The 22,259-nt window shown below is 49.3% G+C and overlaps 1 protein-coding gene across 11 annotated transcripts in view; it reads right to left on the reverse strand.

Moving 5' to 3' along the window:
* Nucleotides 1-23: 23 nt before the first annotated feature.
* Nucleotides 24-22,259, reverse strand: part of LOC102946939 (aldo-keto reductase family 1 member B1) — a 52,126-nt gene continuing 29,890 nt past the window's right edge. For 5 of the 11 annotated variants that reach the window (XM_043536500.1, XM_043536498.1, XM_043536496.1 and 2 more), the window contains 9 exons: nt 17,587-17,754; nt 15,558-15,674; nt 14,215-14,292; nt 12,559-12,675; nt 10,874-10,980; nt 9,876-9,963; nt 9,580-9,663; nt 8,605-8,693; nt 6,015-6,467 (listed from right to left, as the gene is read on the reverse strand). In XM_043536500.1, coding sequence (XP_043392435.1) covers nt 6,428-6,467; nt 8,605-8,693; nt 9,580-9,663; nt 9,876-9,963; nt 10,874-10,980; nt 12,559-12,675; nt 14,215-14,292; nt 15,558-15,674; nt 17,587-17,754 — 888 coding nt within the window. In that variant the 3' untranslated portion in view covers nt 6,015-6,427. Of the gene's footprint in view, nt 2,962-6,014; nt 6,468-8,604; nt 8,694-9,579; nt 9,664-9,875; nt 9,964-10,873; nt 10,981-12,558; nt 12,676-14,214; nt 14,293-15,557; nt 15,675-17,586; nt 17,755-22,259 lie in introns of those variants that run through there. The other 6 variants (XM_043536501.1, XM_043536502.1, XM_043536499.1 and 3 more) reach the window with 4 other exon arrangements.

The raw sequence follows: 22,259 nt of genomic DNA on the forward strand, positions 1-22,259 counted from the left end.
GAGGAAGGCAATTTGAAAAGGAGAAAAGGCCCTGTACTAGGTTCCCTTTGGCCGTTCTTTCTCCGGACTTACAATACTGTTAGCCCATCATGCCAGTGATGGGCTGGTGAGCTACAGAAGGGTTCGGAAGACTTGCTTCAGAGAGCAGCAGCCGCACAAAGCAATGCACTGCCCTCCTGCTGCTTTTTCTTCTCCTGCCAGTTTTAGGCCCTAATCCAAAGGCTGTTGATGGCTGGGTCTTTCCACAGCCCTCAGTGAGCTTTGGCACGGGCCCCCTCCTCCAAGCCCTGCTAACGTGTTTCCTATTCAACGGCAGCTCGGTTGTGTGCAAAACACTCAAGCGTGCCAACCAAGAGCGGTAGGATCAAAATCAAATTCAAACAGGAAGTATTCAATGGCTGTAGGAGGTTTAGGTTCGCTTCCCTCTTCTGCTAGATTTGAAACCTCAGCACTCTAAGGAATGGCCTCAGTGCTGGGCTAAGAGCCAATCTGATGGGAGAACTGCCTTAATCCTTTCTGTTGAATTTGTTCCACTTTCACTGCATATTAAGTGGGCCAACATACCCTGCTGAAGCCCCCTATGGGGTGGGGGATTAGGGTGCTTAGTTAACATGTAGGAGATCCTGGTTCAAATCCCCACTCTACCTGCTCAGAGGGTCTCTAGCTGATGAGGTAATAGCCCTGGACAAGGGCCATTTTACAGGGCCTCTTGTTTCTTTTAATTAAAGATTAATTGCAGCTGGATGCAAAACCCCCTGCACTCACTTTGTCCACCGTGATCAGGATACACACACAGGTTGTGGCAAATCCCAGGGCACTCCCTGCCCACCTCCCAGGGAGAGTCACAGGTGGGCGATTCCTGTCCCAATCCCCTCCTTGTCCCAAGAAGACAATGGGCTCTTGAGAAAGAGCGGGGAGGGGGGGTTCAGAGAAGGATGGCCCACCTCAAAGGACGGTCACCCAGGAAGCAGGAAATCCCTGCTGAACAGGCAGCTGGGGGATTTGAACCAGGATCTCCTCCAACCCAGGTAAGTATCCTAACCACTGGACTAGAGGGAGAGGGTGGGTATTGTGTTGGCCCAAATCACATTTAATTAATGTGAAACAGACTGAGGGGGGTAACCTCCCTCTTACCTGTTGAAGCTAACAGAAAGGTGAGGGCATACAAACAACGGGACAGGTTTGAACCCACCTCTCCCACCCCCTAGGCACATAGCTTAACCACTGGACTGCAGAGGGAGCTGCTGGCCCAACTCCCATTTAATTAAAGTGGAACAGCTTCCACAGGCAAGAGCCCAAAGTTCAGGGCACACCCCACCAGAGCTGCATTCAACACCTGCCCCAAGCCCTACTGAGCACAGGTAGAGGGCAGATTTGAAGCTGCAGCTCCCAGAACCCAAGCACGTGGCCTATAGTGGGAGTACTGGTTTTGCGGTCACCCAAACAAAAGTTAATGTGGAACAGCTTCCACAGGCAAAAACAAGGGAGCTCCCCATCCCTATACATCAGGCACCACGCAATACTCCTGGAGCCCCCGTTCACAGTCCTTCATGAGAAGTAGAGGGCAGGTTTGAACCCACCAGGCCTGGTACCTAGGTGAGCAGCCTATCGCCTGCATTATACAGGGAGAGAAAGGTTTTTGTCAGCCCTAATAAGACTGCATTAGTATAACAGTTTCAGCAGGGTAGGAACCCCAGACTGGTACTGTAAGGTAAGTGTCCATGAGCCAGTGGAGTGATCGGGCTTGGTTCATGAAGCCCCCCAAAGCACTCTGTTTTCTTCCTGTGCTTTCTCCACATCTTCAAATGCTTCTGGGCACGTTTGCATTTTCTCCAAGCTGGCTCTTTTTCATCTTCTGGGACAGCATTATTGTTCACAGAATCACCCCGTGCCATCCATTTCAGTCGATTCGTCAACACATTCATACATTTGTGGACTTTAACGCCACGGTTACATGGTTCCCTCTTAGAGCATGGCTGATGACTGGAGCACCACAGAGGCTGCCTTCCACAAGGAGTCTTCAAACCCACCGTCTTGCCTCACACAGCCTCGATCACACATGAACTTCACTGCACAATGCTTGCCTCCCATCTGGAGGTGGTCATTGTCCAATTCATTTGGATTCCTCCATTTCATCAACCGTGCTTTGCAGGAGATTGCTTCATCATAGATGACACAGGTCCAGTGTTGGCCCAGAAAGTGGACCATAGCCTGAAAATATTTCATCACGGTGAACGCTGTATTAACATGAGTTGCTGGTGCAGTAGCCAATATTTATAAAATAGCAGATAGAAAACTTCTCAGATCATAATGGCAAATATGTCGATGTAATACGTGGAGCAAAGAGGCTCCTACTGTCATGGGATTACAGACTTGTTTTAACGGAAGGCAAAAAAAAGACAGGGAAATGCAGAAAATCCCGTGACCTGGGGCTAAACAGGTTCTAAACCGCTACTATTTTAGGTACCTAGTTGCATTATCAATTATATTTAGAAGCTTTCTGCCAATTTTGGTCAAAATTAGCCTGTGTTGCTTCCAGTTATGGCCCTTTGTGTGATTTTATGACTTTTTCAGGTTGGATGCCCGATAACCTTTAAACATTATGTGATGAGGTAAACTGCACCACTTCCAGCATCTCCATCCACCCTAGTGATGACCACTAGCTACGCGCCTAATGTGTGACCAGAATGACATTTTTCTAGCTGATGGGTTACCCTAATTCATTAATAAGACTCCTTTTTAAATCTGGCTGTAGGCTAAAAGGTTAATGCTGGGTGCTTGAGAAGGGGGAATTGCCTCTTTGCATTTGCCCAAACTCTGTCCTCCTTGCCATGTAAACAAGTCTAATTCCTGCATTTGTCACAAATCAGACCCTTTCAAAGCAACTCCTCTGGCTTTAGACCTTGTTCTGGATCCAATTAAGTCCAACAAAGCTGTTTCTGGCTTCTAAAGAAGCAGGCTCTGCAAGGAATAAGGGAAGAAGGTGCGTACTTAACACTGGTTGGAGCTGGGTTTCCCCCAGGACATTTTGCATTAGGGCACCATGGGAAAAGCTGGGCTCCTGGCCTTCAAGTTAAGAGGTGGAGGAAAACTACAGCCTTCAGGATCAAGTAAGTAGGACCCCTATCTTGCAAAGGGTGTCCTTGAGGAGCAGGATTGGGCTAACTTTTCAACTTTAAGGAGTACTTGTGGCACCTTAGAGACTAACCAATTTATTTGAGCATAAGCTTTCGTGAGCTACAGCTCACTTCATTGGATGCATACTGTGGAAAGTGTAGAAGATCTTTTTATATACACACAAAGCATGAAAAAATACCTCCTCCCACCCCACTCTCCTGCTGGTAATAGCTTATCTAAAGTGACCACTCTCCTTACAATGTGTATGATAATCAAGGTGGGCCATTTCCAGCACAAATCCAGGGTTTAACAAGAACGTCTGGGGGGGGGCGGGTAGGAAAAAACAAGGGGAAATAGGCTTGAATAGAGACTGGGAGTGGCTAAGTTAATTGTATCAAATTTGCAAATGAATTCCAATTCAACAGTTTCTCGCTGGAGTCTGGATTTGAAGTTTTTTTGTTGTAATATAGCAACGTTCATGTCTGTAATTGCGTGACCAGAGAGATCGAAGTGTTCTCCGACTGGTTTTTGAATGTTATAATTCTTGACATCTGATTTGTGTCCATTTATTCTTTTATGTAGAGACTGTCCAGTGTACATGGCAGAGGGGCATTGCTGGCACATGATGGCATATATCAGAACGCCACTAGCCGTCACCTTCAGCCCCCAACTAAAACCCCCTCCAATGCATTATTAAGGATCTACAACCTATCCTGAAGGATGACCCAACACTCTCACAAATCTTGGGAGACAGGCCAGTCCTTGCCTACAGACAGCCCCCCAACCTGAAGCAAATACTCACCAGCAACCACATACCATGCAACAGAACCACTAACCCAGGAACCTATCCTTGCAACAAAGCCCGTTGCCAACTGTGCCCACATATCTATTCAGGGGACACCATCACAGGGCCTAATAACATCAGCCACACTATCAGAGGCTCGTTCACCTGCACATCCACCAATGTGATATATGCCATCATGTGCCAGCAATGCCCCTCTGCCATGTACATTGGTCAAACTGGACAGTCTCTACGTAAAAGAATAAATGGACACAAATCAGATGTCAAGAATTATAACATTCATAAACCAGTCGGAGAACACTTCAATCTCTCTGGTCACACAATTACAGACATGAAAGTTGCTATATTACAACAAAAAAACTTCAAATCCAGACTCCAGCGAGAAACTGTTGAATTGGAATTCATTTGCAAATTTGATACAATTAACTTAGGCCTGAATAGAGACTGGGAGTGGCTAAGTCATTATGCAAGGTAACCTATTTCCCCTTGTTTTTTCCTACCCCCCCCCCTCGACGTTCTTGTTAAACCCTGGATTTGTGCTGGAAATGGCCCACCTTGATTATCATACACATTGTAAGGAGAGTGGTCACTTTAGATAAGCTATTACCAGCAGGAGAGTGGGGTGGGAGGAGGTATTTTTTCATGCTTTGTGTGTATATAAAAAGATCTTCTACACTTTCCACAATATGCATCCGATGAAGTGAGCTGTAGCTCACGAAAGCTTATGCTCAAATAAATTGGTTAGTCTCTAAGGTGCCACAAGTACTCCTTTTCTTTTTGCGAATACAGACTAACACGGCTGTTACTCAAACTTTTCAACTTTAGACTAGACACAGAGTGAATTACCTTTACTCCACTAGAGGGCACTAACAGACAGGGCTGAAGGGCAACCGGGAGAGCTGGTTTTGCACATCTGTTATAATTAAGGGAACAAATAACCTCTCAATTTAAAACAAACTGCCCAGTAAGAACAATGTACAGTAACATAAACTGAAGACGCTGGAGGGGTAGTTTAAATGTGAGATTTCAGCTAAAGAGATCTCATCTTCAAAGCCCTGTGCAAAGTATTAAATATTGCTACGTATTGGTTATCTAAATGCATCCTTTCCTTTCCAATTCAATGTGAAACAGCCGTGATAACTAATTATAAGCAAGTTATTTCAACTAGGTCCATAGGAAAGTTTCATCTGACATCTTTCCAGTTTGTTTTTATTCTAACACCCCACACACACACACACACAGAGCGAGCGCGCGCGCTTTGGACGTATATTCTAAGAGTGTAAATTTATGCTAAAGCCATTCAACACACATAATGATCATCATCTGGCAAACAAAGTGAACGGCCAACACTAAGCAGGGGCTAGTGTATCGTAACCCCTGAGGCATGTGAACTTGTGCATCTTAAAAAACACAAATACACATAAATCTAATGTATATTAAAGGGTTTAAGTCTCTCAAAGTTAATACTGGGCCTGACCATACATTCACTGAAGTCCACTGCAAAACTGTTGTTACCAGTGAATTGTCAAGGTCAGCTTGCTGCGCTGTGCAGTCCATCAGAACATGCTGACTTTATGCACATACATACAGTGACCTAGCCTGTTTGGAGCACTTGAAGGGAAAGGGTGCTCCTCAAAAGGTAAGCAACATGCAGTGAAAACAGTGACTCTTGTCTCCAACAGACATTCACCGATGCATCGAGGGCTACCCAGCACACGGGCGAGGCCTCGCTTAAATCCCATTTCGTTAGGAGTAAGGGGCCAGAATAGGCACAACCTCAGTGGGACTGAAGCGATCGGGTTGGTCTTCAGTACGGGGTGCATTCTGCCCACAGTAAAAACGTCTGGGACTCCAATTGATAGAAATATTCCAGTTAGTACGACTCTACCCCCGCACTGTAAACTAACACGGCGGGGCAGAACATAGCTGAAGCATTTAAATTGCTGAAGATTTTGAACAGGAGACTGCAAATCCCAGGTTGCATCAAGTTAAAGGCGCTTTGGTTCAGTCTGCTGTTTAACAAAATCCCAGTTGTTCAGTGCTTGGTGAAAGTCCCCTGAGAAATGAACACATGGACTTGAACCGGAGCCCCGGGAATGCTAAATGCTGTCATTGGGCAGCTGGTTTTTATTGTGTTACTGAAAGAAAATCAAGGGAACATTACAGAAGCGTCTAATCCTTTACCCCCACATCTAGAAACTGTCTCAAGAGAACAAATAGCTTATCAAGATCCCCCCTTCCCTTTGCTAAGCGGATATTTAAAATCACCCATGTAAAATTCTTCTCCTCCATTCTCATGTAATTTTAAATAGGCAAATAGAACGTAATTAGGTGTAGCCCCGGTGTACAGGTAGGCAAGTAGATTTTAGTTTACCTTGCCTAGTAAGTTTCCATAAGGATTTTGAGAGGCTGATATGGATCATTTCAAAAGCTTGCCAATATATGCAGTTGATTTACTGGGAACCGGATCTTCCATGATTGACTTGCCATTTCTCTAGGCCGCGATAGTTACTTGTCACCGAATGGGAAGTGTTTGTGTGTGTCCATCCTGGAATAAGAGACAAATACAGCCTAAGTAAATAACAGAATCATAGAAGATTAGGGGGAAGAGACCTCAGGAGGTCATCTAGTCCAACCCCCTGCTGGAAGCAGGACCAACCCCAACTAAAATCATCCCAGCCAGGGCTTCATCAAGCTGGGCCTTAAAAACCTCTAAGGATGGAGGTTCCAATAATCACAGACATTCAGAATCTTCCATGTAGAAGCTTTTTCAAGAAGCAATACAGTGCAGTAGCCAGCCACTTCTCCTGTAATAGGAATAGCCAAAATAGGGAATTTAAACCTTTAATTTAAAATGCATTAACCCAGGAGTTTAATTAAAAGAAACACAAATAAACCAAGCCCATCCCTCTCTGGATTTCCTGGTGCGTTCTGTTCCGTCAGCCGCCCATCCTGCAACAGGATCTGCTAGTAATGGGTTGCGCCAGCAGAGGTGTTTAAACCCAGAATCTCTCCAACTAAAAGGATGAGCCAGTCCTGCTTTTTAGCTCCTGTGGCATTCAAAGACATAAGGGCCTTGATCCTGCTCCCAATTAAGTCAATAGAAAAACTCCCATTAACTTCCCGAGGGCAATATCAACCTCTGACGACGAAAAGAGGCTCAACTTAGCTGGCCGCCAACAGAGTTTGGTTGTGAAACCCCTGCCCTTCCTGCAGCATGGGTGAGTGGACTGGGAGATGTGGGTTTTGCTTGGAGGACTCTGAAGCAGGTCACTTTGGACTAGATTCACAAAGCTTAGGGCTGAGAATTCCACTTGCTGGCAGGGCACCATGGGCGGGGGGGAGGGGGGGGGGGAGGAGGGAGGGGTTTAGATGTTGGAACGCTTAAGTACCTTCATGAATCTGGGCCTCTGTGATCTACTGCTGAAAAGTGTTATATAAGGAGCTAGATTTTATTAGATGAGAGAGGGGACCCAGCAGGGAAAAGGTTGACAACCCATGCCTTAGCAGGTCAGCATTTTTCACCCAAAATGCTGCCTCCCCAATTAAAAATGGCTTTTTGATCAAAATGAAAATGTCATTGGATTGAAAATTTTCAGCTGTTGAAAACCAGAAGTTTTCTTTTTGGGGCCCATCCCCTCTTTTCAGTGGAAACAGGGAAGAGGAGGAAGGGGAATTTTTTCTAAATTTTCCTATCATCAAAAGACAGAAGTTCTGCAGGGTGATTTTGTTCATATTTTCAGAAGGAAAGACAGACACAGCTTTATCTTTTAACCAGCTCTGTGGCTGATTGAAACATCTTTCAGAGGAGCAGCCGTGTTAGTCTGTATTCACAAAAAGAACAGGAGGACTTGTGGCACCTTAGAGACTCACCAATTTATTTGAGCATAAGCTTTCGTGAGCTTCACCACGGATGCATCACCACTAGAGAGCATCAAATCCACATTCTCCTAGCTCAGGTTATGCTACTACTGACCCCGCCCTCCACCCAGATGAAGTCTCTTTGGGTCCCATGCTGGCCTTTCCGATTTGCGAGCCCTGCCACCAGGGAAGACTGGATTGTGCATATTGCACAGGGGCCAATAGGGTCCGTGCTTAAACAATCGCAATGCTTCAAACGTATTACACTGGATCTTCAACGTGCTGCTCAAACCTTCGTGATTGATCCCTGGCCAAGGAGTGGGTTAGCATCCGTGAGGAAACAACTCCCTTTATAACAGGTGAGACCCACACTGGAACAACCCCACCTGAAGCTAATGGGGACAGTCGCTGCTGGGTTTGGTCCCTTACCTACTTCACTGTGGGTTAATTAATTAATGTTGGGAAGGTGCTTTGAGATCCTTACATGAGTAGATGCGACTCAATATCTACCTCCTATAGAAGCCCTGCGGATGAAAAGCAAAGGCTCATTATCCCCATTTTGCCTGTAGGGAAACTGAGGCAGGGGGTGGGAAGTGACTGGCCTCAGGTCACCCAGCAGGGCAGAGGCAATGCTAGAAATAGAACCCAGGTCTCCTGCATCCCCATCCAGTGCGCTAGCCCCTTGGCCACATGACTGAAAGCATCCACTGCTTCCTAGCCTGCAAGCTTCCCTGTGTATGATCACTAGCCGGGCCCCGAAGGCAAGAGCACAGTTGCACACGGATACATTTTTTTAGTTAGACGAGCCTGTTTCAATCACTCACCCCATCAGTTTCCATTTAATAAATCGCATGTTGCAGTTTAGTCCTTCCAGCGTCTGGATTTCTTTGTGTGTCAGCTGAAAGTCATATACCTACACAGAAGAAACAGCCTTTGAACCCGAGCCAAGGGCTTTCTGGGCTCGGAGGTCTGCAGGGAGACGCAAGGCCCCAGCAGAGCATGGAAGTCGCGGGCGGATATTCTGCAAGGCTGGGAAATGCAGCCCCTTGGAGGCTGGATACAGGGAATGGCAGGGTGTGGGCGTAGGACTTCCCCAGCACGCACACGGGAGGTTACTGCGTGGCAAGTTGCTGTGCTGAAATTCACCCCCTGCCTTGCCCCCCAGCAGACAGGCCCAGACACTTTGCGTGTCTCTCTCTCTCCGAGGTGAAGAGCAGATCTTCTACTGGGTGCCTGGCCCGGCCCATTTGTTCAGCACAGCTCTGCCAAACAGGCATGGCCACCCCCTCAACTCCTCAGTGAAAGGACAAAAATCCCACCCCCAGATGTACGGGCCACAATCTATTCCCACAGCTGCTTCCCTGGCCCGGACGTGTTTTCATCCGGATCGTCATAGCTGGAGCCGGGACAAGAATGGCTGTGATGGCTTAAAAATAACTCTGTTAACGGGCTCCCCGGGTACTGCGCGACCCCACCTCTCACAAGGGGGGCCGTGCATGCCAATCAAGGCTGTTTAATAGCCAGACCTTGCTCTGTATTGTGTGTTCTACAAGGAGCAAATCCAGCTAGGTCTCCAAGCTACAAACGTATCACCGAACAGAGCGGCTAACCCTCAGCCTAGCAATACTTAAGGGTCCCTTGAACTAGCCATTCAAATCCTGCTGGGTACAGCTCAGCTTTGGTACAAGTCCCCAGCCGTTGCTTGTGTGAAGCTTTTCACCCCGCTCTGATGACATTAACACCTCAGCCATTCGCCAGGAGCGGAAGAGGGCTCCTGGCTCACTAGCCATCCCCGTTACCTCTGCGTTCTCCACGATGTGGGATGGGGTGATGCTTTTCGGGATGGTGGCGATGCCCCTCTGAAGGTGGAAGCGGATGAGAACCTGCAGAGAGGGCAGGAGGAGTTGGTGAGCCAAGGTACGTGGCTGGCGTGGTGGCCAGGAGGCACACAGCCAGCAGGAAAAGACAGACACACACACATTTTTCCGCAGTGCACCCACAACCCCCTACCCCCACCTCCCGCCCCGTGTAGATTAGATAGGATGTCGTGCGGCTATAGACAAACACCGCTAGGGCCAGTGCTGTCCCCCCTCACCTGAGCGCTGGTTTTTCCGTGCTTCTGCGCGATCTCATTCACCGTTGGATTCTCCAGGAGGGGCACCGGACTGTTCTTCCCCGTAGGGCTAAGGGAAGAGATTTGGAGAGTTCTGAACAATGGGCAGCCCTTTGCCAACAGAAGGCTGGTGGGTTCGAGAAACGGGGAAGGGAAGGCACTGAGGGTTTCAGTCACTCCCCCTGAGCCAGCGACAGGGTCGACGAATGCCCATTGGTGCTGCTGTGCAAACAACGGCTGCTAAAAACAGCCAGCATCCCTCCCTGGCCCAGCTCACTCTGCCTCTCCCCTGCTTTGTCACCACGTGGCAGCCAGAACTCACCACGCAGAGGGACCCCTGTTACATCGGCCTGGCTCTTGGTTAACTATTTATCCAAGAAAACAACAAAGAGTCTGGTGGCACCTAAAAGACTAACAGATTTATTTGGGCATAAGCTTCCGTGGGTAAAAAACCCCACTTCTTCTTCACGAACACGGCTACCCCCTGATATTTATCCAAGATAAATGAATCCAGTAAATGCTACTGGATTCTTCTCCCCCTCACACGAGCGTAAGTCCCAAGCCAGTGAAATCAAACCGGAGAGAGAGCAGAATCCAGCTCAGTTAGCGTATCGAAGATCTCAGCCACACCTTGGCCGGGTGGGCCGGGGTTACCGGCCACGAAGCTCGAGAAGAGAAGGACCCAGCTTGTGTCTCAGAGCCAGCTGAGTTTGCAGCCGTGGCCGCCGGAAGAAACACCTCTCAGGCACTCCAGCTCACACTCACTCCATCTGCCAGTCACCACTGAGCCCTGTGATGCTGGTTCAGGGCAGAACTGCCGCTTTGTGCTGTAGCTGTGGGTACCTACTGTCCCCAGAAGGGTGCTTTCCGAGTCATCAGCATGGACTCTGGGGCAGCAAGAACACCCCACCTTCTACCTCCCCCTCTTCTCTGATTAGCTCACTGGTCATTCTCCCTTTACAGGTCACTTTTGGACTGACCGGGGCAGAGCAGGGCAGCTGAAGGGACTGTATGCGATGAGGACGATCCCCTTGGACCTGCAGTACTCCACCAGCTCGGGCTGGGTCAGGTAGGGATGCAGCTCCACCTGGTGGAGAAACAGTTATTGTCTCTCACGCCCACGTCCCATTGCCTCAAGGTGCTCATGAGCGGGCTCTGAAGGGCCGGGAAGTCCTTCCCGAGCGGGTGCAGCTTTCATCGGAAAACCCAAAGCTGGGGCCTGGTTTGCTGAATATCATGAGCCCCCGTAGCCCCAGGGTCAGGTGAGCTTCCCTCCTGCCCCGGGCAAGTCTCCTCCTCTTCTCTGACCAGCCCCACATGCTTCTCCCAGCATGCTGGACCGAGCATCAGATGCGACCTCCTTCCTCCACACCCTAAGAGAGAGGAAGCAAGGCTCCGGCTGCAGCTTTCTGGCAGATCAGGACCAATCAATCCCCCTTCTGCCTGCACAGCATTCCCCGGGGCCTCCTTCTGCAGCGTTAGCTGTTGGCCAGTGACAGTGGCTGGCTTGGAGAACGGACACAGGACCGGCCGCAGGGAGGCAGAACCTAATTGATTAGGCCCGTGGTCCTCAGCCTTCTCCAGGCCACACCCTACCCCCATGTTAGAGAGGCAGCTTGACCTACTTAGGGGCGATTCAGAGCCATGAGACTTGGGTTCTGTTCCCAGTTATGCCATTAACCTTGAGCAAGTAATTTCCCCCTCTCCAGGATTGTTTCCCCTTCGCCCGTCTTGTCTCTCTGGACCCCTGGCTTTTCAGTGCAGGGACTGTCTCAGACTGAGCACAGTGGGGTCCCAAGCATAGAATCATAGAATATCAGGGTTGGAAGGGACCCCAGAAGGTCATCTAGTCCAACCCCCTGCTCAAAGCAGGACCAAGTCCCAGTTAAATCATCCCAGCCAGGGCTTTGTCAAGCCTGACCTTAAAAACCTCTAAGGAAGGAGATTCTACCACCTCCCTAGGTAACGCATTCCAGTGTTTCACCACCCTCTTAGTGAAAAAGTTTTTCCTAATATCCAATCTAAACCTCCCCCATTGCAACTTGAGACCATTACTCCTCGTTCTGTCATCTGCTACCATTGAGAACAGTCTAGAGCCATCCTCTTTGGAACCCCCTTTCAGGTAGTTGAAAGCAGCTATCAAATCCCCCCTCATCCTTCTCTTCTGCAGACTAAACAATCCCAGCTCCCTCAGCCTCTCCTCATAAGTCATGTGCTCTAGACCCCTAATCATTTTTGTTGCCCTTCGCTGGACTCTCTCCAATTTATCCACAATGGTAATTGTGCATGGTTGGGCTCTGGGAGTCCTTTTGGGGCCAAGCCCTCGAAGAGCGAGCACAACCTCTCTGGCTCCGCTCAAGCTGCGAACCCAGGCGTTCGAATGATGCATTAAGCCCCCAAAGCCTGCTTAGCACAGTACGGAGGATGCCACAGCTGCAGGTTCCCAATTCTTGCTTGCAACCGTAAGCAGCGCGATGCAAAGCAAGCAGGAGCGCTCCCTGGAGCGGAGACACCCTTGCTCCAGGCAGAGCAGGTGAGAGACACAAACTTCGGAGCTGCACAGAGCTGAAGGAGACTCACCCACCTGGTCTCGCTCATATCCTGGGAGCGGCCTACACCACCACAGGAAACGACCTCGTTACAGGTGTAACTCACACGCCTTTACCTGGTTGGCGGCAGGCTTAATCCTGCACACGGACAGCAGCCTCTCCAGCTGGGAGATGTTGAAGTTGGAAACCCCCACCGATTTCACCAGGCCTTCATCCACCAGCTTCTCCATCGCCTGCCAGGAAAACAAAGAGGTGCTGGGTGATTTTGTTGGGGAGCGGTCCTGCTCTGAGCAGGGGGTTGGACTAGATGACCTCCTGAGGTCTCTTCCAACTCTAATCTTCTAGGATTCTATGCAGCAGGTCATGGGCTGGGCCTACACAGCTGGGGAAACGCAGGGGGCTGCTGGAATAACGGGCAAGTGACAATGCACTGGCTGGCTTTGCCGGGGTGCTGGAACGCTTGCAGCTGCCACCGGCTTCACCCGGAGCTGTGGGTGCTCAGCACCTGTGTCAAACTAACCCAAAGCCCACCACCTCCTTAGGGACGTCGGCCCAGATCCTCAAAGGGAGTGAGGCACCGGTGCCTGAATACCTTTGAGGAGGTGAGCCCAGGTTCATGGACCAAGCCCAGAGGATTGGTGCTCTCACGTGCCACAGAAGATCCTGCCCCAGTACTTATGCTGGCAGAAGAGGGTCCCGATTGTCCTGCCCACCATTCGGTCCTCCACACCCACCCAGGGCAGGCGTGCAGCTCCTGGGACGATTGTGATCAATCGGATTCAAGTGGCAAAGGGCTGATCTCCATCTCTCCATGTGCTTAGGCTGGACCTTCAGGCAGTGCCGAGAACGGAGCGCCTTAAAAACCCAGCCTCTGCCTTGGGCACCCACACAGGACAGATTTGCCAGGCGAGCTGCAGTGACGGGCCCGAATTCGGCCTTCTGCACATGCCCAGAACGACGGAGGTGAAAGGCCCCTCGGGAAGCGGGCTGCCCAGCAGAAAAGCCACTCGTTCAACGTCCCAGAGGGGCGTTCCCATTTCCGGAGGGAAAGGGCAGCTGGGTTGGAAAGCCAGTGGCTCTGACACCCGGGAGCCGACTGGAATCGTAGCTCTCTCCCCCCTTCGGAACGGGTTTAAAAATATTTCTGTCGGCACGCAAGCGCCGCCTTTCTCCTCCCGCGAAGAATTAGCTCCTTCTTGGGGCCTTTGTGCATTTTAAATGAGGCCATTCCATTGTCTCCAGCCAGACTAAAAACCTGCCCCGGCTCGCGGCTCTTAACCTTGCTGGTAATTACCAATTGCTACGGTGGCAGGCGCATTCAGCTTGCTTCTCTGTCTCTTGCAGCCAGACAGCAGAGGCTGCTGATGGGAAATATACGTGAGGAACACGAGTCAGCCGTGGAGATCGTTACGACTGGAGGGGGATGGGCAGCCTATGCTGCTCTTTCCCTGCTCGCTGAGCACTATGGGCGAGCCCATCGAAGCCAATGAGAGACTTTCCACTGGCTGGAAAGGGCTTTGGATCAGGCCCTGTGTGCTTATGGTCTCCATCAATGGTGCACATCACCGAGGCATGCAGGAGGTGGGAATCCGGGCTTCCCCTGGTAAGGGATCCTCCATCCTAAATACCCCCATGTAGATCAGCTGCCCTATCCCATCACTACTGCGCTTTTAGCTCACACGGTAGCAGCTTGGGATGAGGAGCAAAAGGTCCCAGGTTCTGTCGCTGCTCGTGACCCATCATGACACTTGGCCTGATGTGTGGCCTCTTACCTTCCAGGTGTCCACGTAGTCCACATCCGACTGCAGAAGCAACCCGTCCTTTTGAGGCATTAGCTCCTCGTTGATATTCTGCAGGGGAACAGACCAAGAGCCACTTTCTAGGGTGAAGCATCCCATGGGCATCTCTGGAACTGCTGAGAGTCCTGCCCCAAGTTGACCTGACTTGCCAAGAATTAACGAGCGGCCAGGCATCAAACACCCCCGCTGGCCCGTTCATCCCCGGGGAACGCCCACCACTTCTGTCAGAGTTATTGCAACAGGAGGAAGTGCGAAAGAAAGCCAGGGCCACTGGATTTTTTGAGCTGGATGATGCAGCGTCAGTGAGGTCTGCAGGGGGCTTTTCTAGAGAGCGAATATCCCGGCTTGGTTGCTTGACCCCTCTCCCACTATTCCAGTCACGGGGAGGCAGTCCAGGCTCATGAGCTCAAAGGAGAATGAGGCTGGGTCTCAACGTGGTTAGGAGACTCTCCTGCTGTGGTGTTGCCGAGCCGGCACACATCCAAGTCAGCAGTAAGCGTAATTGCCCCAAGGGAGTTTAACCCTGGTGTTCTCACAGGTCCCCCTCCTCTTACCAAAATCGCCCAGAGAACCTCATTGATCAGGATGACTCTCTGTCCTACCCAGGAGGCCCACCTACAGTAACACAATGCCCAGCGCCCGATTGCCCTCAACTTCCCCTACAGCTCCAACTGGATCCTCTCATTTTCTTCATTTCCCAGCCTAACCTATTTTGCTGTTAAACAGTTGCTGTGTGCCACCCCAGAGGTGGCAGCGTTCCAGGTGCCAGGGAAGGGATCCTTTATTGTCTCCAAATGGCACCTTGGACCTACATGAGTCAAGTTCTCTATCGGTTTATGCCACCCATCCATGGAAGTCAAACAACGTGGCCCGGTTATGCCACGTTTCTAAAGCCCTTGTTGCATCTTCCATCCAAGTAGCTATAGAACCTTTACCTTGGCTCTTATCACCGTAATATCTGAGCACCTCCTGCCCCTGGGGAGCGGGACAGTGCTATTATTTCCATGCGGCACAGGGAGAACTGAGGCCCAGGGTCTATCAAGTGACTTGCCCAAGGTCGTGTTTTAAGTCTGTGAGCCTCAGCTTCACATTTTAGCCACGAGAACACGCTTCCTAGAAGCGCAAAAGGAAACCAGACAACACCCTCAGGGGCTGCCGACCTGCCACGGAGGGACAACCCAGCCTGCCTTCTTTTGCCTCTTGATAATTACGAACGGAAACCCAGTTCTGTCCTGCACTGACTCCTCACCATGTAAACTGCTGTGTGGGGAAGAAAGGGAACTAAATGCCATCAGCTCAGTGAGAAGCCACCTTACCAGAAAGCCCATTGGGGAGTGCATGAGATACAGATCCAGGTAATCCAGCTTCAGCATCGTCAGGCTTTTCAGGAAAGCCGGCTTCACATCCTGCGGGGCGTGGAAACTGTTCCATAGCTGCCCAGAGGAGATAGTTGCATTATTCGTTGCATTCCAGGAGCACCTAACCAAAATGAGGGCCCCCTATGCTGGGCACCCTCCGCACATGGAGAGAGAGGCAGTCCCAGCCCTGCCGAGCTCACAGTTTACATAGAAGAGACAGACACAGGGTGGGAGGAGAAACGTGGAGGGGAGGTACATTACTCCAGGTCACACAGCGAGAGACAGAGCCCAGGTTTCTAGACTCCCCATCCACTGTCTGTTCTACTGGACCAGGCTGCCTCTGTAAAATGGGGGCATGGTCAGAGAAAGAGTAGGAGAACAGGAGTATAATGAGCTGTATAGATGGGAAACCGAGGCACAGAGAGACTCTGTGACTCGGTCATAGCGAGAGGGTGTGACAGAGCCAGGAACCGAAGCCATATCTCCTGAATCCCAGGAGCTTCACCCCAGCACCATCCTTCCTCTCAAAGATCAAAAACGGACATCCCTTTCCCCAGCATTTTACTCTATACAAATGACGTGTGTCCACCAGGCCTTAGAGCAATAAGTCAAATGTTGCTCTTCATTCCATGTCCCCGCTCCTATTGGTCTGCTCTTCTCAGCGAATAACCAGGAGGAGGAGCCAGCACCATGTGACCAATCAGCTCTCAGGTACACCCAGCTTGGAAATCCCTTCTATTTAGCATTTCATTGCTGCTGATTGTTGTCGGCACCTACCATGGGTCTTTGTTACTTGCATCATAAACGGAGTCTTAGATAATATCATAAATAAAGCTTAGTCTTGAGAAAAGACGACTGAGGGGGACCCGATAACAGTCTTGAAATATGTGAATGGCGGTTATAAAGAGGACTGTGATCAATTGTTCTCCATGGTCATTGGAGGTAGGACAAAAAGTAATGGGGTAAACTGGCAGGAAAGGCTATTTAGGTTAGATATTTATTTAGGCTTCCAAGGGAGGTCGTGGAATCCCCTTGCTGGAGGTTTTTAAGACCAGGTTGGACAAAACCTGTCTGGGATAGTCAAGGTTTACTTGGTCCTGCCTCAGTGCAGGGGACAGGACTTGATGACTTTTCAGGGTCCCTTCCAGCCCGACATTTCTATGATTCTATAGTAGCTATGGGTGTGCTCCACAAAAGTGAGATGTTTGTATATACGTAGGTAGACAATAGAATTAGTGTTCTCAAATGGCATATAAGAACACTTAGCACTACTGGGCAAAAAATGGAATTTGAATCCTGTGGAAAATTCCAACAAATTGAAATTTCTAGTGGGGTGAAAATTCAGAAAAGTTTCTATTTGGAAACATTGAAACTTTTCAGTTTGCTCAGGTCAAAAATAATACAATCTGGACTAACATAAAAATATGCAAGTGGAAGTTAAATAAAACGGGAAAGTCGAAACGATGTGTTTTGACATTTTTTCCATTGCAACTTCGCCAAAATTGAGATGGTTCTGCAAAATAGTTTAGATTCCGACAAAACTGTATTTGCCAATGGAAAAAAACTGTCCCATTGTCCATTTTCGATCATCTCTAGTACGTTAGAAAGTTTAATAACGTTGTTGTTCTGCACTGGGAATGGCAGCTCTTTGACAATTGTGTTTCAATCCACAAGGCACACAGTACAGTCAACACCAAGCCTTCATGAGTCAGGCCCCCCCAGAATCCATGAGATTGGCTTAAAAAGCCATAGGGTCTTATTTGCCTTCTGGCCTTTAGGGGGATCTCATTTTGCGGCTTCTGTGAATAACCGAGAGGGTTAGGAAATCATTTTTTTATTTAACGGAGGCTGAAATTTTCACCGTATCATGTGTCCAGGAGCAGAGGCCATGAGAAAAAAAACACAACACCCAGTATCCCAAGTCTTGGGGGAACTTAGAAAGAATTAGCAATCCTGGGCTTCTGTCTGGAAGGGAAACGGGGCTCACCTTGCTCACCACATAAAGGTCGTCTCTCTTCAGCCTCCCTTCCCCCAGCGTCTTTTCAAAGGCTGCTCCGATCGCGGCCTCGTTCTGGTAAAAATAAGCACAGTCGAAGTGCCGATATCCAGCATCTAACGCTACCTGCAGGGCTTCCTGAACAGCATCCGGGGGACACTGCAAAGAAAGCAATAGACACATCACTGCTTGCTATCTAATCTTCCCCCGAGCCACACTCCTGGGGCTGACGAGCTACACTGATTTACACCAGTCAAAGACATGCTCAATAGCTTGAGATCTCTCAAGCCAAACCCAGGGCCAGGCCTTGTCCACGCTTGGGTAGGAGATACCCCCAGGGAATGGCTAGGTGCTGCAAATTCCACACATGGTGCTCATCCTTCCAAGTCGGTGTTAAACCAAGGCCCCAGCATTGCACTGTGGTGCCCACGATGCCACCTTTCAGCTATGGTGCATAGCGGTGCTCCAGCCCACATTCGGTTGTCAAAAGGGTCCCACAGCTCCCCAGGCAAGAGAGCTTCAGCTGCAACTTTGCAGAGCCAAGACTTATGGAATATTTTGTTGCCTTGGAGATTAAAAGGGCTTTGGGTACACGCACAGACGGGGATAACAAGGCTGTCCTCTGCTGCACCAATCCCTGGGGACTCATACGCCAACTACCAACATCCATAGGCTCATAGGCACTTCAAACATTAGTTTTGACGTGCTCTTGCCCTTCATGGGTTTGCAATAAACATTCACACACTTTGAGCTTATGCTCAAATAAATTGGTTAGTCTCTAAGGTGCCACAAGTACTCCTTTTCTTTTTGCGACTACAGACTAACACGGCTGTTACTCTGAAACCATTCACACACTTCTAATAGGCCAAGAGTCATTGTCCCTCTCTTTGCTACCAGCCCCAGCAAAGTCTTCGGGAATTACCACGTTCTCCCTTGAACAAGGAGTCTGATCCTATGTCCGCTGAATTCAGTGGGCCTCTTTCTGCTAACTTCATGGGCTGTTAACATCTGCGTGAGCATTAACTCAGCCTTGTAAACATATTCACCTGATCTGGGCCGCGGCATCCTGCTGACACCCAGCCGCACCCTGGCTGTGTGGGGAAACAGAGCCGCCGAGAACCCTCTCTGTACCAAGCCTGCTTTAATTAAAGCGTTTACCCAAGAGTGGAGGCCGGCATGCCCCTGCCTGCAAAGAACACGCAGACAAAGAGCAACCGCGGCGTCCGACCCAAACAGATGAACCGGCACTTATGTAGGGTTGTTCCTGCCTTGGAACAAAGGGAAAGCAGATGGGGGGAAGTGTAGGCCCAGCAGGAGTTATGCCAAGAGGCAGGATCCCTGGGGTAGATTGATCACAGCTCCACCCACCCCTTGTAGTGCCTGGGCTCTCTTGTTCTTGAAAACAATCAGCGTTTAACCTGCGCTCGATATCGGATGCTCAGTACATCATGCCACAGCACCGTCCAATGAGAGAGCCCACAGTCGGGTGGACTCCCTGCCTCCTTCTCCCATCTAGCCAACACATTGCTAAAGTCCTCAGTCAAACCACCCCTCCTCTCCCAGCTCCCTAATGTCCTGCTCTTCTCTCTAGCTGTGCTCTCCCGTCTCCTGCACTCTCGTGTGCCAATGCTGGGCTTTAGATCTCAGGCCCTGGTTGGAAATTCGCCCCCCGCTCATCCTAAAACACCTATTCGACAAGATCAGGGCTTGCGCCATGGTGCGTTGGCACAGACGACACCCACCCTGGACCTCCCCCTTGGGGCTGACAGAGAACATCTGATCTCCAAGGCTGCCAACCCAGCAGTCTTTCATCAGAATTCAATTCCCATCAAAGACCTCTTTGAAAGGAGATTAAGGTAGACAATTACCTCTCCCAGCTCTTTCTCGGGTCTCGTGAGCGTTGCTGGCAGCAGAGGCCTGAGACAAGGCTGACAAAGCCATGGGGCACCCCACAAGCGTTCCGTGTCCCAGGGAAGTTTATTAAAGGATTAAACCTACAATGATTATTTAATTGCACAACAAAGCAAACTGATCCTGATCGGCCTCGATGGGAAGCCGCTTCCCTCCATAACAAACGGAGCTCTGCCCTGGCACGGAGACATGAAAACCGCCTTGAGGACCAATGATCCTTTGTGAAAGTAAGGACCATAGCTGGGGAGTAACTACATCTGTCCTGTGACCACAGTAGCCCAGTGGGCTACCAAAAGGAACAGTTTTGCTGGCCGCTCTTTACACTTCAGTAGCCAACAGTTTCATGGATTGATCCTAATGGAACAAATCCCATTGACTTCAATGGGCTTTGGGTCAGCTGTTTGAAGTTTGCTGTGTTTTGTTTTAAATGCCTTTGGGATGAAATGGAGACGTTTGCAAGGAAAAAAACCTACTGCTGTCAAATTTGTTGAGCAACAAAACAAGAGCGGGATTTAAAAAAAAAAAATTCAAATCCAAAAAATATCAGTGAAAACATTGGGTTGACTGGCTGACTTTAGCTTCTTCACAGAACAGAACATCCAAGTATTTGCCAACGGTTCTACTCTGGCAAAAAAGTTTCAGAACAAAAGCAGCGGAACTGGTTCCCCCGCTTACAGTCCCTTCTCTCTTATTTTCTCCCTCTCATCCAACCTCCCACCCAGTTTCTCCTGGCTCCTTTTTTTGGTACAGGCTAACACTATCGCTGCAGAAGGGCAACCCACTAAGACCTCATCAACACTTGAAAGTGAGGCCAGTAAAACGATTTTCCTTGGTGCAATTTTCTTCCAAAATAGTCAGACCAGACAAAGATGTAGCTTTGCCTTTTACCTTAGTGTGGTTTTAACCACACAGGAAAAGGAATAAGCTGCCCTGATCTTTATAGGGGAATTGTATTACTTCAAAATTGTACCAGGATAGTTTGAGTTGGCACAATTTTGTAGTATAGGCAAGTCCTGTGCGTGATTAGCCTGTAGGACTCACTCCTGAAGGATCTCAAACACTTGACACAATTCAGGGAAGAATTAGACACAAAGAGCATTGGCCGTTGGACCAGCCAGGATCCAAGTTAAGAGACTTATTCAGCCTCATGCCTCAGGGAAGAGCAGAAGATCCACCAGCTCGCAGAAAGAAATACTGATGTTCAAAGTCAAAAATGCTCAAGTGCTCTGAAAAGTGACTGAAACGGCACCAGGAGCTGCCAGGTTTATTGGCTTGCAGTGATTCTAGCTCAAATCAGTTCACAGTTTGCAAGTAAGGTCTGACCATTAACAATAAGGGATGAGGAAGACGGGCACAGTTGCAAGAGACAAGACTTTATCAAAACGTGCCTAAGAGGCCAGTGTTACATGCCGAAGCTCCGGTGTTTGTGCATGCCCCAGCATGCCTTGCTAAGCCCCTGATGCCTCCCCAAACCAGATCCCTCCGGAAACCTGACCCTCTTTCTCAAGTTCCACTCATCACGCTACACACTTGGTGCTTCTCTTATACTCCGGCTTCTTTGCCCCCTGGGCACGTTACAGTTGCACCGAGGCTTGCTCTAAATTGCACCCTGCCTGCCCACATCCCACATGAGCCACTTGGGCTGTCAGGATTGCCAGAGTTGTAGGAACACCTTGTACTTCACAGCAAATGCAGATTTATTAATTTTTTTTTTTAATAGCTTTGATTGAACCCAATGACAACAAACAGAGGACAGTGCTTCTCAGCGCTGGCAAGCCAGCACCTGACATAGGTGTTATGCATTCATTCTGCAACTTCCATTCTCTCTTAGGACCACTGAAGTCAACGGGAGTTTAAACATTAGACTTCAGTGGGTCTAGAAAGTGGTCCTCAAATGAGTATCTGCCTCCTGTAAATCGACTGCCAGTGAACTCAAAATACTGTTATGTGGAGGATGTTAATGATCTTTGATCTATAGACAATCACAGACCTGGTTAAAGCCAATGCATGTGCTAAGCACCTTTCTTCCAGGCTCAAAAGAAGGAGCAATTAAGCCCCTTTATGTCATCAGATACCGGATAACAGTAGAAGCCACCACCCAAGTCAATGGCAAGATCAGAAGCGGAGCCATGTGGGCTTCGCTGATTGCAAACACAGAAGCTAGGCCCTGGCAATTGTTTGGCAAGGTGTGTGTGTGGGGGGGTGTATCTGAGCAGAAAGCAAGCCGACAGAGAGAGAAGCAGTTGTGTGGGGGAGCAGAGAGAGCGAGCTCCTGGAACTGCTGGAGAGGTAGGCTTGGAAACTGAAAGCCAGGAAACTGCTTGCTGTCTGTTTTTAATTGTTTTCAGGGAAAACAAGCAAACTGGCGTGTGCCTTCTTTGTAAACAAAACAGGATCCAACCAAACAAATACCTATCATCAGTTTCTCCTCCTAACTGAAACAGACTTGCCAGATGCTGAAAATTTCCTCAGTGCTGGGACTCAGGGGGCAACGGTACTTAACATGTTTGTAAAGGCTAGTATGGACACTCCCCACACATCTCATCATGTCTGTGGTTTACTCGGTGCTATGTCTTCACTGCAAGAGGCGCATTTACACAGAGATCGCTACTTCGATGTAAATTCCAAGTGGAGACAAGGCACAGGGCTTTATGTTTTTACCCCACTGTACCCCTTAAAGTAAACTCCTGAGGGATGAAGGGTGGGGAAGAGGGTTGACCTCAACTAGCTGCATCAAGGTAAAAACTACCACT

The sequence above is a fragment of the Chelonia mydas genome, chromosome 26 (genome assembly GCF_015237465.2).
Source record: "Chelonia mydas isolate rCheMyd1 chromosome 26, rCheMyd1.pri.v2, whole genome shotgun sequence".
In the NCBI taxonomy this organism is placed as follows: domain Eukaryota; kingdom Metazoa; phylum Chordata; order Testudines; family Cheloniidae; genus Chelonia; species Chelonia mydas.